The sequence below is a fragment of the Lepisosteus platostomus genome, chromosome 1, assembly GCF_059453375.1.
Source record: "Lepisosteus platostomus isolate fLepPlt1 chromosome 1, fLepPlt1.hap1, whole genome shotgun sequence".
Taxonomy (NCBI): Eukaryota; Metazoa; Chordata; class Actinopteri; order Semionotiformes; family Lepisosteidae; genus Lepisosteus; species Lepisosteus platostomus.
The window spans coordinates 41,672,439-41,688,469 of record NC_142611.1 but is presented as its reverse complement, the minus strand read 5'-3'; the positions used below and the strand labels follow the sequence as shown (position 1 = coordinate 41,688,469).

Genomic DNA, 16,031 nt, shown 5'->3' with positions numbered 1-16,031 from the left:
TTATACTACCTTTTTTCCATCAAAGAAGGTATTGTCATTAAGGTACTTTAAAAAAAATGATACTGCTGGTGGCAGTATTGAAAGTTCCATTCACGCAAATCACAGGACATTTTCCAACAGAACGTCACACTGTATATACTGTATCTAAGTACATAGGTAAATAAGGAAAGCAAAATCACAGTTATTTAGAGAGATTTTCAAGGACAGGAGTGTGTAAGAATGTTAGTATACTGTATGCTGTATACTCAGAGGCCCTAAAAATGCAACAAATGAATATTGATACCAATAGCATTTGTTACACTGACAATGCCTTTCATTTAACTGTATTGAATCTTGGTTTACTACTCCAGAAGCATCTGTGCTGCCCTCATTAATTTTGCTCATCACTTTAAAGGACAGTATGATGATTTTTAAATGGTTTGTTGGCAGGAACGAGAGCGCAGGTCCCCAGCTTTTAATCTCCATATAGCAGCCTTCTCGGAGAACAACAGTAGTGCCCTGCAGCTGCACTGCCACCAGGAGGGCATCAAGGTAGGGCTGCTTTTCAAGCCTATGGATCCTTTGCTAAACCACCTTTCCACCACCTGTGAAGGACCTTTTACTACGTTCTACTTGATCAGCATGGTGGTGCAGTTTTTGGGTCCTTGGTTCAATTTCTGGGGTGCTCTTTATGTGGATTTTTGTATGTTCTCCCTGTGTTTGCATGGTTTTCCTCTGGGTGCTCCTTGTCCTTCCCACAGTCCAAAGACATTCTGTACTGGTACCGGTAGGTTCATTGGTTTCTGGGAAAATTCTCCCTGGTGTGAGTGTGTTTGTGCTGGTGTAAAGTTTAATTGGCCTTCTGTGAAAAAAGACACGGTTTTTCCAATGTCCACTCATTTTCTAACCGCTTCATCCGATTCAGGGTGTCATGGGGGGCAGAGTCTATCTGGGGACACACAGACAGACACATTCACACAGCAGGACTAGTTTCTCCAGATGTCAGTTATCTTCCACGTATGCCTTTGGCCTGTGGGGGGAAACAGGAGCACCCAGATGAAACCCACAAAAACATGGGGAGACCGTATGAACTTCACACAGATAGCACCCCGAGTCTGGAATAACTATTGTGTCACCTTGCCACCCCCTGTTTTTCAGTAATCACCAAAAATGTAAGAAGGTTTTCTACATATGTATTCCAAGTTTTAAAGTTTTAGACACAAAGATGTTAATTTCCACTGATTCTTGCCCATCACAAACTGCAAAAAGGTTGTTGCATGTAATTCTGAAATGAAAACATGTTTTCTAGGATGTTGTTATTCCTGATCTCATGAAGAAACTTGATATTCTTGGAGATAATGGAGTAAGTACTTTTTCATTAGCCATTTGAATTTTATCTTTATTTTTATCATTATACACTTAGGGTTCAGCAGATAGCCTGAAAGATGATGCATTGCGCGCAGCATCTTACAGCGTTTTGAATTGTCCTTGATACAGTGCAGCATTCTGCTTGAGAATTTTGGTTGGAAGTGATAGCTTTCTGTTCTTTTGCTCTAATGTTCTTTTGCTCTAATATTTTTTTACAGAACCTGAGGAATGAGGAACAGGTTGCCGTGATACAAGCAGGCACAGTGCTGTCACTTTGTGAAAAGGTACAGTTGTGTTTTGAAATACTTCATTCATGGAATATTTTTATTTTTTGTTTCTGAATATGTTTACTTTGCCTTTGTACAATAAAAATATTTAACCCATGTCATCTGCATGTTTTTGTTTCTTTATTCATTTTGACTGTGATGTCTTAAACATACAACAATATTACTGTACAGGTACTGTATATGGCACTTTGAAAGTACTTAAAGTGTTTGGTGTCAATATAAGAGGCAATATAACTCTGGTTTACTCGCGTTTTTAAAGACATACTAGCTGGGTTAATTGGAGTCTCTGAATTGTCCCTTTGTATACATCTTTGTGTCCTACAAAGGATGGGTGTCCTTGCCAAAGAACTGTGTAAAGTAGTTTTGCTTGGTGCCCTATGATTTTGGGATAGGCTCTGGGTTTCTAAGACCCATACCAGGAATAAGCAGTTTTCTGATGATACAGAGATAAAAGATCCACTTGCATAAGTATTCAACCCCTTCCACTGATGTCCATTTTATTGAATTACAAATGAGGTACAGATATTTCTAAAAGAGATTATTCGAGTTCCAAGTCTCAAATGCTATAACTGAACATCATAAAGAAGGAAAAGAGATAAACATCTGCAAAAATGCAAAGAAAAATCAACTACAACATGTTGACTGCAGATGTATTTACCCCCTTTGCTACAGCAGCACTAAATTACTGTACTTCAGGCCCACAGAATTGGTTTCACGGGTCACACAGACATTTAAATGGCCTTTGTGTGAAATTGTAATGTGTGTAGCTCTGCTGTGCTGGGAGTCGGTCACAGTTGCATGCTGGAACAGAGTGCATTCTGTTTTACTCCCTGAACAGAGGTGCCAAAAGACCAGGTCATCCACCACTGCTGATATCTACAGTACATGACACCAAGTGATGAGTGCAGCTCTAACCTGCCCCTGCTGAGATTCAGTCACCTTCACTTGTGGGCCACAAAGAAACACTCAGTAGACAGTGACGAATTGCACTGTGCTCCGCAGCAGAATTCTACACTATATAGCTTCCTTGAAAGCTGGTGTCACTGTTTTAACATGCTTGGTGCATTGAGCCCTGTTACACTATAGTAGTGGTTTACGTGATTTTAGTATAAGTTCTCCGTCAGTCAGGCACTGAATTTTAAGTAAAACAATCCAACAGGAAAGACCAAGGAACTTTCAACATCACCCGGGGATAAAAATTGTATAAAGGCAAGGTTCAGGAGGAGTGCATAAACATTTCAAAACACTGGATATTTTCTTGAACATGGTAAAATCAATCATTAAAAATAGGATGCAATAACATGCCACCCAGACACTGCCCCGATCAGACTGTCCCTCCAAACCGCAGCTAGGCAAAGAGGAAACCGGTTAGGGATGCCACCATGAGAAGAACAGCAACATAGGAAGGACGACAGATTTCAGGGACTGCCATTGTAGAAAACATTCACCAGTCAAATATCGCAGCTGCTCCACAAAGCTGGCCCATACAGTATGTACTGAAAAAACTGTCAGATCTCAGATCCTGTGTTGAGTTTGTAACAAAGTAATGAGCCAACAAAAACTGAATGTTTTGGTCTTGATCCAAAGCATTGCATCTGGTGTAAACTCAACAGACCCATCCATCCACATGCTACCTACTTTATCCAATTAAGGGTGGTGGAGGAGCCAGAACCTATTCATGGCCTCCTAATAATCCTCATCTATGAATTGGCTTCATTACTCTGCTCTGCTCCCCACTGATAGCCAGTGTTTGGTGAGCGTTCTGCCGCACTATGGCTGCCGCGCATCATCCAGGTGGATGGTGCACATTGGTGGTGGTGGAGGGGAGTCCCCATTACCTGTAAAGCGCTTTGAGTGTATTGTCCAGATAAGCACTATATAAATGTAAGCAATTATTAATTATTATTATCCCAGCAAGCAACTGGTGCAAGGCAGGATACCCTGGACATCAGTCCATCGCAGGGCACACACAGACACAAACACTTATACCAGGGCCAGTTTTCCCAGAAGCCAATCAAGTACTGTATGTTTTTAGACTGTGGGAGGAAACTGGAGCACCTGGCAAAAACCAACAAGAACACAGGAAGAGCATACAAACTCCACAAAATTAGCACCCCAGGTCCAGAACTAAACTCAGTACAGCAATGCAGCTATGCTAACCACTGCATCACCATGCCACCCACCCAGAAAATCCAGTTTTTAACATTTTATGCCATTTTTGCTGATGGTTAACTTATTTTACTTCTAAAATATTCTCTTTAAAAATACGTATATACTGTACCATTTGTAATTCTGAAAAGTGGTCATCAATGGAAGGGGGTGAATACATTTGCAAAGCGCTCCATATACACATAGATAAAACATGTTTTAGTACCTCTACTGTATACGTCTTTAAATTTAAAATATTTAACTTTTAGCTTGTAACAACATTTTCCCTGCATTTTATATCTGTATAAAGTTTGCCAAAACAAACTAAATATTAGACTAATACTAATATTAGACAAATAAGTATACCACAAACATGCTATGCTGAAAAGAGAAAGAAAGAAAACACAATGTTTCAGCTGTGGAGCCTTCTTCAGGTGTCATGGTGGTCCAGGTGTCACCTGAACAAGCCTCCACACCTTGACACCTGGACCACCATGACACCTGAAGAAGGCTCCACAGCTGAAACATTGTGTTTTCTTTCTTCTCTTTTCAGCATGGAATAAACCTATTACTTGTTCCTTTCCAGCCTAAGCATGCTGACGCAGCTACCCACCTGAACTACTTCAACAAACATGCTGTTTTGCGTTTCTCACTGGTCCTGTTCCCTTGTTCTTTACTGCCACCTGGCGGCATAAAATAAACACAAATTTGTGAAAATTCTCATTAATCACCACTTTCTTGATTTGCATGATTTGCCAATTTACAAACCACAGTAGCTGGGTCGAATTGAAGACTTAAAAGTTGTACAAGAAAAGTTTCTTCTGATGCTCATTTTAGGAAAAAGCCTGAAAATATTGTAAAATTAGTATGTGAAGCATTTTTTTTTGGGGAGACAGTGCAGAGGAATAACACTTAAGTTAGAACACCTGACCAGGAAATAGCACACTTTGCTAGAAACTGGGCAGTAGAATTGTATGAAATACATTTCACAGGTGAACAAAATCATTCTTGCAAAATATATAATGTATGTGCAGGCATCATTGAAAAAAAATACGTTTTGATAAAGTCTTCAGAGTTTTGTTATTCACATATTATAAATGTAGATTGCTCTTAATTTTCTTTAATTGACTTAACATTTGGAGCAGCTGAATAGATCAATCTTGTCATCTAAATGCTCTGGGAGTTAGATATAATATAGCCCCTACAAGAAAGTCTTTCTCAGCCTCCCATAGATTAAGAGCTTTTTATCTATTTTACTACTCTGAGGAGCGCTGTAATATAACTCTAATATACAAAATACAGAATTGATTATTTTATGTTTGCGATTTACAAAGAAAACAGATTAGTTTTCCTTCTCTATAAATAAAAAAACAATGTTAGCGCAGCCACAGAGTAGTCCAGATTATGAGCTGTAGGCAGTGGATCGACAAGTGAAGACTGTTTGGAGTGAATGCTGGGTCCTGTAGATTTCACCTCTTTCAGGCCTCGACAATGTTATCAACGACTTTGACCAAGATTTCTGCACACAACCTTGGATATCTTTGGATTGCCACCAACAGTAACCCCCTGTAGCTTATGGGATACCTGTGAGCCTCATCAGAGTTGTATCTAATGCTAACTCTTTTACAGGAACTGTGGGTCTGTGCTACATAGTATACAGTACATTTCAGAATAAGGCGTGTATAGGTCTTTTCCCCTGCTGGGGTGAGGGCTTTTAGCCATTTAGCCAGTGGGATGATTCCAAATTTTGGGAGTAAAGGACAGCTACTGATTACAAATTCTGAGGAAAAGCTACGTGAAAACCGACTTACAGTACATGGTTCAACCCTTTGGTCAAATGGCATGAGCATTTGTAAGTTATAAGTTGGGCATATTGTTTTTATGTTTGTAATGTTTTTTGTTACAAGTATCATGTATTCTTGTACTTTTTATCCTGTTGCTTTAAACTAACAATACATTACTGATGATTTGACTCACCCGATGTGTGAGCAAAAATAACCACAGAATCGTGGATTTTCAGTCTGAAATATGTCACATTATTACAATGAAAACATTAAGTTAGAATTGGGTATGAGTTGGATCTTACTAGGCATTTGCACAGCCCTGATAGGATTGATGCCCAGACCTGGTTGGCCTCTGGACAGCTTGCTGTGGCGTGTTCTGCCATTCTTCCTGTGTACCTGCTGTCAGCTGGCAGAGGTTGGCTGGTACCAGGGCTCTCCTATTGACGGCCTTGGGGAGTTGGTTGCACATAAAGACCCTGACATTGTTCTACTTTAGTTTTGTCATTGTAATCTTAGCATTGTGTGGTGTTACAGTCATTCCACTGATAGGCAGGTTACTTCTTCCTGTGGAATTTCATGTGCTGTAAGCATTTGCAATCTAAAAGCAATTTCTGCAAAAGGGTTCTGATGTTCCACCTGGGACAACTGAGTGACCCTCTGCTGTCCAGCATGTGGCCGTGTTCATGCTCTCTCTTGAATAGTCTCAAGATGGTTGAAGCAGAACACCCCATTCTTTGTGCGGCTTCTTTCTTCGACGGGCTACCTTCAGTCATGCCAATTACAACACGGTGTTCTTTGTTACTTGCGTAGAACAAAGTCACATGGCTTGCTGTTTCTTCATTAATTTAAAAAAATCATGTCTTTTTGAGTGGTTATTTATATATATTCGTAACTTAATTTAGGGGTTTTAACTTGCATTAGCAACAGTGAGCACTGGACATTATGATATCACATGACAAGCTCAGTATTTTGTTAAAAGGCCAAGGTACAATAATAATAATCAATAAACCTATCTGCTATTTAAATCATGTACTGTATGTGTCCAGCAAGATACTGATGTGAAATCTGTATCTTTGTGCTTTAGTTGTGTATCAGGATGTTTACTGTAAGTGGTCCAGCATAAATAGTGATTATTAATAATGACTTGTCATATAAGTTCCATATTAGAGAGTACTCAATACTTTAACAACAATAATGGATTATTAATAACATAGAAAGGAAACTGAGAAAACTATTGCAGACATATTTAAAGTACTTAAGGTATAACAAAAATAAATTCAGCATTTACATTTATGCCTTACTATTATATGTAAAATCATCCCTGGTTGTATTATTACACTATGTTTTACTACCCTTGTGTAATTATCATGTGTATAACTGAAGGAAAATAGAGTGAACACAATTAATATTCAAACTCTATTAGTTAAAAGAACATTTCCTTTGCTCTGTATGTCTTTGCAAACATCATAAGAAATAAAAAATCTCACTTTGGACTATCTATGTGTGCTTATGTAAGACTTTTTTGCTGTGACTATTAAGTTATGATTGTAAACTCACGTTTATCATGAAAGTTTTATAGAATCTGCAGGAAATCTCTTCACCTTCATTGCAAAAACGTGCAATGGGGTCAGGCTTGTTCTTCAGACCTTTCCTGTTTTATCCTGAAGGTGACAAGAAATACTTACTGAATATGATTCGTGTTGGAACAGTTTAATCTAAATCGATGAACTTATTTGTCACCTTATTGTTTTGCATTGCAGCTGCTCCATGAGTGCATGTTCATTACACACACAAACAAAATGTTTTTAAGGTAAATTATACATTCCATTAGCAATCAATTTCCAGTATGATCTTTATTTCATAGGTCAATGAACTAGGAATATTTCGTATTTCCTGTCTCAGTGATATAAGTACAAATCCTTTTGAAGTACGTACAGTAGTAGTAGGCGATGTAACATTTTGTATTCATGTTTTTCCTGATCTTTCTTCATTTTGACTCCCACCTTACTAGCCGGTTGCTATCTGCTATTTGTTCTTGCTTTGTCTGACCCTCTACAGTGGCTAAAACAGATTGACAGCACAGAGGCAGCTCTGGCTCAGAAGATGATCGATCTGGAGAATGAAAAGGTAAGTGACCTTGCATGTCCGTGATACTCATGCTCACTAAAAAAAACTGGCATCTTTATAGTGGCATACTATATACAGTAGGAATATACTGTATGAGACCACATTTATTTTAATTCAGGTGTAGTGGGCCTCTTAAACCAACTACCCTGATAAAGTGAATTCATGGGAAATTAGGAGAAGTGGTTAGATAAAGTTCTGGGATCACCTACTGTAGCTGCTTGTTACTAAACCAGCAACAGCCTGAATGCCACCCCTACCTTGTTAGCAGTCTCTGTTACATTTTTATTTTAACTTTGCCTATAACTGTAGGAATTATACCTTTCTCATGTCAAAGTAGTGCCTTATTACTGCCATAACTTATAAACACTTTTGTTCCACTCTGAAAATAACTTTCAAAAATAATATTTAACCAATTAGTAGGTTAATGTTTGACTTTTGCGGGTACTTTGGTTCCTCTACAAATTGTTAGAAACTGTAGAAGACAGGAGTAACTGAGCAGATCACGGAACTGAAACAATTTTTTTGTGTATTTAATTTGACCATTCAACACCCGTGGTTGTTTTGCTCACCTTAACATTATTCCTTCCACATTTTTTTAAACTTCATTGATAAATGTTTTACTTTCAGTAAGAAATCCACCTTCAGGGAATCTTAGTAAAGGCGAGTGAGGTGACCCAGGCTCGACCCCGTGCTCATGTCTGACCCTTTAATGGTCGAGCCAAACTAGAAGCCCAGGAAAGAGATTTTAAATGGAACTTTGTGTTATTCTTCCTTAAATGAGAAGCTCACCCCCATTACCTTCTAAATTACTGGGGTCCTCCTCTGATTCTTACCTCCTGTTTTCATTTCAATAAAAAAAAAGATTATTTTTTCAGTTATTGTTGAATCTTTCCACAGCATGCCACCGCCACAACGTAGTCATCAAAATATCAAGCAGGCCGGCTCTCCAATTCATCATGTAACTGTGTAAAGTACAGTAGCTCCGAGTAAAGTTGTTTTTTCTTTTATTCCCTGTCAGGAGCTGTTCAGTAAACAAAAGGGTTATCTAGAGGAAGAGCTGGATTACAGGAAACAAGCCCTGGATCAGGCCTATATGGTAAGAAAACATGCTTAACTCCATAGTAAAAGTGCATGCTGGATAAGACTTGTAAAATTATTGATTGATTGATTGAAAATGTACTTTACTTTTCTGGTCTTGATTGCTCAGTGCCATTATATTTTAGTTGCAAAGTATTTCTGAATTTTGTGATCTTCAGTGATACCATTTTAAAGACGTATTTGGAATATTAGCCAGGACAAATGTTTCATAAAATGTGCAGTTGTTTAACTTTTTCTAAAATATGTCTGGGGTGGAACTGTCCAAATGTAGGGTATGCAGAAATGGATTTTTTATCAATGAAATATAAATTCTCATGTTTGCATTTGTGACCTAGTTTTAGTGTTGAAGGGATACTGCATCTTTTACAACAATGTCCCTGCATGCACTGCTGAATATTAAACAATAGGAATTCGTAATACGATAATGGGCCTGATTGATAAGCTGGGTGGACGCTTGATGTATGACGATTAAATTTCCAAGCAGTCCCTATAGCGTGTCATGAATCTTTGTAATCTTTAATCAAAAAAGCTTCATTTAAAATGTATTAAAAGGAAACCACAGGCATTTCTGATGAATGATTATCCCAACCTTTGGTCATCGGCAAAAATTTAACAAATGTCAAAGTAAGACTTGCTGTAGTTTGTCTTCGGTTACCAAGGGCGACACAACGGCAGTGGGTGTGAGTTAGAGACAGAGCTCAGGAGTTTGGGAGCGCGGCGTACAAGGGGGCAGTACTGCACGTTTTTTTTTGGACTCCGCAGCGTCTGCGTTTCACGTATTTAAAATACCACGGTCAAATTGTTCCACTTTATTTTGTTAAAGTTAACGATCACAATTGTATTAAAACAAGTAAGGTACTGTACAGCACAGTGCTATTTTTTCCATTATTAAATATACTTAATGTAGTTTACGCTTTTTTTTTCATTTTGTTTCCTTGTTTCAGTGCACTTGTTATTGCTGTGTGTAATAGAGATGAGGGATACGTAAACCGGTAATCTTCAACTCTATTACTTTTTCCCATTTTTATTTCCGCCGCAATGTGAACGTTTCTATGTAATTTAAATTATCCTAGAAAATCCAGGAGTTGGAAGCCACACTCTATAATGCTCTGCAGCAAGACCCAGGCCACAGAGTGGGTGAATCTTTGACAGAGAGGCAAAAGGAGGAGCTGAGAATAGCGGTGGAAAAACTGAGGAGACAGATTCTGAGACAGAGCCGAGAGTTTGACAGTCAGATCTTGCAAGAGCGCACGGAGCTTTTACAGCAGGCTCAGCAGGTAAGTCAGGATAAAACCAGGAGCGTCAATAAAAGATGCAGTATCCCCTCTGATCGCTGTAATCCTTGTTCAGCTTCTGCTGTACTGTACTGTACAGTATACAGTATACTGTAGCTGGTGCTTCCTCAATACCCCCCAGCTACGCAGAGACTTGATTGAAATCTTAAAAATTACCTTTATATACTTTTAAACACTATACTGTTTTTTTAAAAACTGCTTATACGCCAATTTAATGAAATGTGTTTTTTTTACCATCTAGACTATTCTTTTTGACAGGAATATAGCAGTTTATGCTGTAGTTTGATAGACTGTTTTTAAACAGTACTGTAAGTCTTTACATGTTATGTGCACGTTGCATTGATGTGAATGTCTAATAATACAGCCTATCAATTACTTATAATTATATACTATTAATAAATAAAACACAAATATGGGTTATGGTGCCTTTAATTACGTTTGTCTGTTTATATTTACTGTGAACACTTGTTTAAGAAAACTACTTTAGTCGATGTGTCTGCGGTAGATGAGGTTGTTAATATACATATTTTTATAATTTTCAGTGCAAATCTGTGTTTATTTCACATAGGCACTGACACAAGCCCCCTTTCATTTTTTCCCCAAAGTCCATCTAGAAAATTCTGTTGTAAGTCACTTACCTTTAAGATGACCTCCCACAACTCTTTCATGGTAGAGCTAAGCAGAAGAAAAAGTTACGGAATAAAAGATCCTTTCTGAGAGCAGCAGGTCATGTGGTGATATTTAGAAGTATGTGCAGAAGAGGGTAACAGTCTGGGAAAACAGTATAACAGTATAAACTGTAGAGAGCAGACTTAAAGGTCTGCAGTGCTCAGTAGAAGGTAGACAGAAACTAATCAGATTATGGAAAAATTAGAATCCGACATGTCGTAAACTTAACAAAAAAGGCTTTTCATGGGTGTTGTGTTGGAACTTAAGTAGGAATTTATCACATGAACATAAGCTGCTTTCAGTCTGCACGGTATTTACCATTCAGTCTTGATCGGTCGCACTGTGTATACTGTTCTGAAAAACAAGTTTTCAACTAGTTTTCAATATCTGTGCACAACTAATTCTAGATAGACTTCTGTTCTATTCTATCTTAACATAAATAATTGCTTATTTTGCCATAAGAAATTTGCCATAGGAAATAGCCTTTAATTGTCTGAATGAAACTGGATTATAATTGGTCCAGTCAGAGGAAGACAGTTGTTTATTTTTTTAATCTGTCAACCACTTTGATGTTGATTTGGCAACTGCCATATGTCAAAGGGTTTCTTTTGTATCTATTAAAGTGAACCGAGTACTGTTCAGACTGTTGCTTTCTTGATTCACAATGACAATTAAAATTCAAATGCTTTTCAAAATGATTATAGGAAAAGATAGAATCTATGCCAGACTGACAGTAGGTAACCTTGAAATCCTATTATGTTATTTGTATTTGCAGTTGTAAAGCTACTGCCATACACTACTGTGAATCATCAGGTTGGTATAGATTGTCAAAACCCCCACAAACACATGTTGAGAAAAGGCTTGGTTCTCTGACTGCAGTGAATAATAGGCATTAACATTGCCATTCCAGAAATATTGATCAGAAAATGTAGTTATTGTAATGCATACTGTACATGCCACAACATTGCTGGTCACTGTTAGAAGCCGGTCATGTTTTGAAGCACTCTACAATGACCCAGTTTCAGTGAAGGGTTAAATTCATTTGAAATAATATTTTTTCATTAAAACACCAGTAAAATGTAAACGTTTTGCAGTGCTTGTATGTAACATCACTGTACAATTGAAAGAGAACAGGTCAATTATAATGTTTCATCATCAAGTGGTCCTAAGACTGGCATTGCATATCAAGGCACAGAGAATTAATGATAGAAAATACTTGGATGGTGAGCTACTGTACTTTTAAAGCAAAAATATGTTTACTGCCTCATGACGTAGGACAGCACATGGAAGTTATCTAACATATTTCCGCTTATTCTTTGTGGTAAATGACATTTTTAACATTTATTAATAAACTATAATAAAGAAATGAATAAACATTATTAATAGTGGTATATTTTGCCACCAATGAAAAACAAATAATGGCCATAGCTGTAAAAATACAATATTAAACAACAAATGTTTTATTTAGACCTATGCATAGCTAATAAGTATCAGATCCTGCCAATGGCTCACGTCTAGGAAGAGTAAAAAAGTACCACTTTGCACAAAAATACAACTGAAACAAATATAACAATTAGTTACTCTGCCTTGCAAAAGTATTCACACCTTTGCACATTTTAAAGTACATGTACATGTTGTTGCTTTAGAGTTATAATATTAATATTTGTTATATATACAATCTACTCCACACATTAAATAAAAAATAAAAAGAATTAAATATATGATTAATATGAAAGAGAAATAGAAAATTAGTAATCCCATAAGGATTCAAACCCTTTGCTGTGGCAAACCACATTAATTTATGTACACCAAATTACCACACACTTACTGTAGTTAAATGGCCTCTGTTTGTGTACAACAATAGTGGTTAATGTCATTTCAGAATAAATACATCTGTCTCTGGAATTCAGGCATCGAATTTTAAGTACAAATTTAATCATGATGACCAAGGTGCTTTCATACGTACCTTAGTGTTACAGCTGTAAAGAGGCACAGGCTAAAAGGGTATTAAAAATGAAAAGACAATGAATATCCCTTTGTGCACAGTGAAGCCAATCATAAGAAGTGAAAGATGTATCACAAAGTGCCTAGCTGCCTTGTTGAGAGCCTGGCATTTCGCGTGACAGTTTGGTATGGAAACCTGGGGGTTAAAAGCAAAACCAAACTGCCCCGGACTGTGAAAACATAATTGGGAAACAGCAGCTCAAGCTCTGTGATTTATATCATAGTAGTTCTCAGAATGGCAAGGAGCTGATTCCACACACCCACTCCATTCTCAATTCATAATACTCCCATCAGGAAGATGGTAGATAGGGTACCAAATTCAAATAAAAACATTTTGTCTTCTCTGCAGTGAAACTGTTCAATGAATGTACAGAATGTACTGTAAATGTAGCCCCACCCCTACCTATTTATTTGTCCGTTTATTTTTGTATCACATTCTGTTGTTGTGATTTTAGGTGACTCTTGTGTTTTGTTTGTGTGTTTGTGTGTCCACTAAAGGCACATTTAGTGGACAATAAAGTATCTATCTAGATTATGCTGTCCCTGCAAACTGATCATTCAGGCAAGGAGGAAACTGGTGAGAGATCTCACTATGAAGCCAAATGACCTTGAAGATACAGAGTTCAATGGCTGAGATGGGAGAAAATGTCAATGACTTAAGATGCACTTTGCATTCACAATCATGGTGTTCTTCTGTACACGCTTCTGTACTTTATTTGCCAGCTGTCTGATAAAGAAAAAATTAGTTGAATATATTTAAAAATAACTTTAAGACTGAGGTTATGCTCACAGGCTTCTAACACTGCAATTAGAAGGGGTGACTTCATTGTTGATGAGAGCTGTGCTAAAGTCAAACTTTTCAGAGAAGTTATGAACATTGGTGTTACTTTTGAACATCATACATCATACATACAGTGTCTCTGTATTTGCATAATGTTGCTCAGTTTTAGCTACAGGATCTGATTCTGACATTAATGCATGCCTTTCAAGATTGTACTAATCTAATGCCATACATACTGGAACATCTTCAAAACAGAGCAAAACAGACTGGTATTTCTAGAGTTCTGCAGCTCATATTCCAAAATTACTCAGCATGTAAATTTCACCCTCTCTAAACTGCACCTTGTTCTAATTAAGTTTAAGGTTTGTATATATGTGTAAGATACTAAATGGTTACTTAAAAGTCATGTTGCATGTGATCTACTGATTTACTGTAGATATTCTTATTCTTCTGAAGACCAGGTTCAGGTCCACAAAATGGGTCATAAGGCCTTCTTGAATACAGCATTATGTCTGTGGGAAACTATTAGAAATCCATTAGATTAGAATCCAAACACTCTCCGACTACTGGTTTATTCAGAACTTAAAAACCAGCCTTTTAATGATTTAGTTTTATTCCTGGCTACACAAAGTCAGTGTTCTTGACTTTCTTCCTGTTTAATATATGTGTACTATTGCACAGGACTGTGAGTTTTTTGTAAACAGAACCTAAATAATAAGTATTATTATTACTGTATTTACACTAGCAAGATTAAAGCCTGATTAAAGTCTTACATTGTTTATAAGTATACAGTATAAGCTTAAACATATTTTTGCTTCACCTGAAGAAATCCTTGTGACAGATCTTCTTAAATTAATGTCTGTGCTAATGGTTCTAAATTCTGATCCTGAATGAACCGTGAGTCTTTTCCTGCAATTTTCATTCCAGCTGGGTCCTTAGTTACTGCTTTTAACTGGGGCCTGATCTGACTACTTATTTAGTTTTTTGTTATTGCACTTAGGACTTAGGAGAAAAAAACCCTAATGTACTGTACATTATTTCCCACAATTGCAGAAATTCAATTCTGAATTTGCTCAATTTTTGTCTGACTGAAAAGCTCTTGATAGGTGACCTTTTTATAATGAACATACACAGATGGAGGTGATAATGTATCAGGCACTCCCACAGTGAGTATCTTTCCCTCTCCTTAAGTCCACTAATCAAATTTCAGCTCACATGTAGTACCTAATAATTAGTAGTATAATTAGTATATTGTTGATACCGATTGCATATACCATTAATTTTAAGAGGTGAAAGCAAATTTTAACAGGTTAAAATAGGCTAGATGGGCTGAATGGTCTCTCATTTGTAACCTTTCTTTGTTCTTAGTGCAAAATCTGTGATAGCATTTTTGGATCTGACATCTTTTTATCATATCTATCCTTCCCTATTTTTAAGGTGTGAGCTCTTGGTATTTGTGTTTTTCTGGTATACAGTATGTCGCTGTATTTTCAAAAATATTTTTTTTATTAGGTTGCAAATGTTATCATTGAAGAAATGTTTTTTTTAATGTTGAATATTAAGTTTATGTATGCTTAATTTAAGCCTTGTCACATAGCACTGAAAACTGAGTCAGGAGTATTAAAAATTAAGCTTGCTTGTAACCTCAACATTTTTTTAAATTGCAGTATTTGAGTTGTTTATGTACTTTCTCCTTTATAATAACTGATCATTCTCTAAAAGAAAACCTTGGGAGTTTTTATGAAGCAAAATGCATTTGCCTTCATGGGGTTCAACTATTGTTATGTGTTACAAAAGAATGATTTCATTTGTGTAAGTGCAATGATATAAAAAGTACACCAAAGGGAACCTAGTGACAAAGCATTTCTTTGAAGGATAATTGACCATCAATGAGCTTGTATTGCAGTGTTTTTCACAAGGCATGTTATAACTTGCTTGCATTGATTAGACAGCTAGTCATCTAATTTTTTTAGTCATCACTCAAAGAAACCGTAGCCTCTAAAACTCTCCCAGAGAGCAAATTGGTACTATTTTTTCTATACCTTAAGACGTAACTCCACAAGAAGTGCATACAGTATAACACAGACTACAGTAAATGTACTGTAGGTAGTATTTTTTGCACAATTCATCAGCCCAATGCCCATATAGACCTAATTATTTAAAAAATTTCTGTTAAATAACTGTACATTTTGCAGCTGTCGGGCATTGTTAGTCAGAAGAGATAGAAAGACTGTAGTAGTGTCATTCAGACTTCTGCGTGACACTGGTCTACACCACAGCATTGGTAGTTTGGGTTTCTTTAACTTCCTATCCCATAACAAGTTGGGGGTAAATCCGCTCAAGCATTAGCTGAGTGGAAGATTAATTCACAATTGTTCTTGCTGCCAGTTGTCATAGCAACTGTGCTTCACATGCCACAGTAGGAGTGCAGTGTGTTGTACTGTATGGGTGTTCATGAACTAGATACTTTTTCTTGTATATGCGTTGGGGA

General features: G+C 37.0%; 1 protein-coding gene across 11 annotated transcripts in view; it reads left to right on the top strand.

Annotated features, from left to right (window-relative positions):
• Positions 1–16,031, top strand: part of LOC148677957 (janus kinase and microtubule-interacting protein 1-like) — a 123,724-nt gene that overhangs the window by 105,903 nt on the left and 1,790 nt on the right. For 9 of the 11 annotated variants that reach the window (XM_088628929.1, XM_088628894.1, XM_088628970.1 and 6 more), the window contains exons 14-19: positions 430–531; positions 1,289–1,342; positions 1,566–1,631; positions 7,625–7,693; positions 8,712–8,789; positions 9,865–10,068. In XM_088628929.1, coding sequence (XP_088485055.1) covers positions 430–531; positions 1,289–1,342; positions 1,566–1,631; positions 7,625–7,693; positions 8,712–8,789; positions 9,865–10,068 — 573 coding nt within the window. The remainder of the gene's footprint in view (positions 1–429; positions 532–1,288; positions 1,343–1,565; positions 1,632–7,624; positions 7,694–8,711; positions 8,790–9,864; positions 10,069–16,031) is intronic. The other 2 variants (XM_088628980.1, XM_088628990.1) reach the window with 1 other exon arrangement.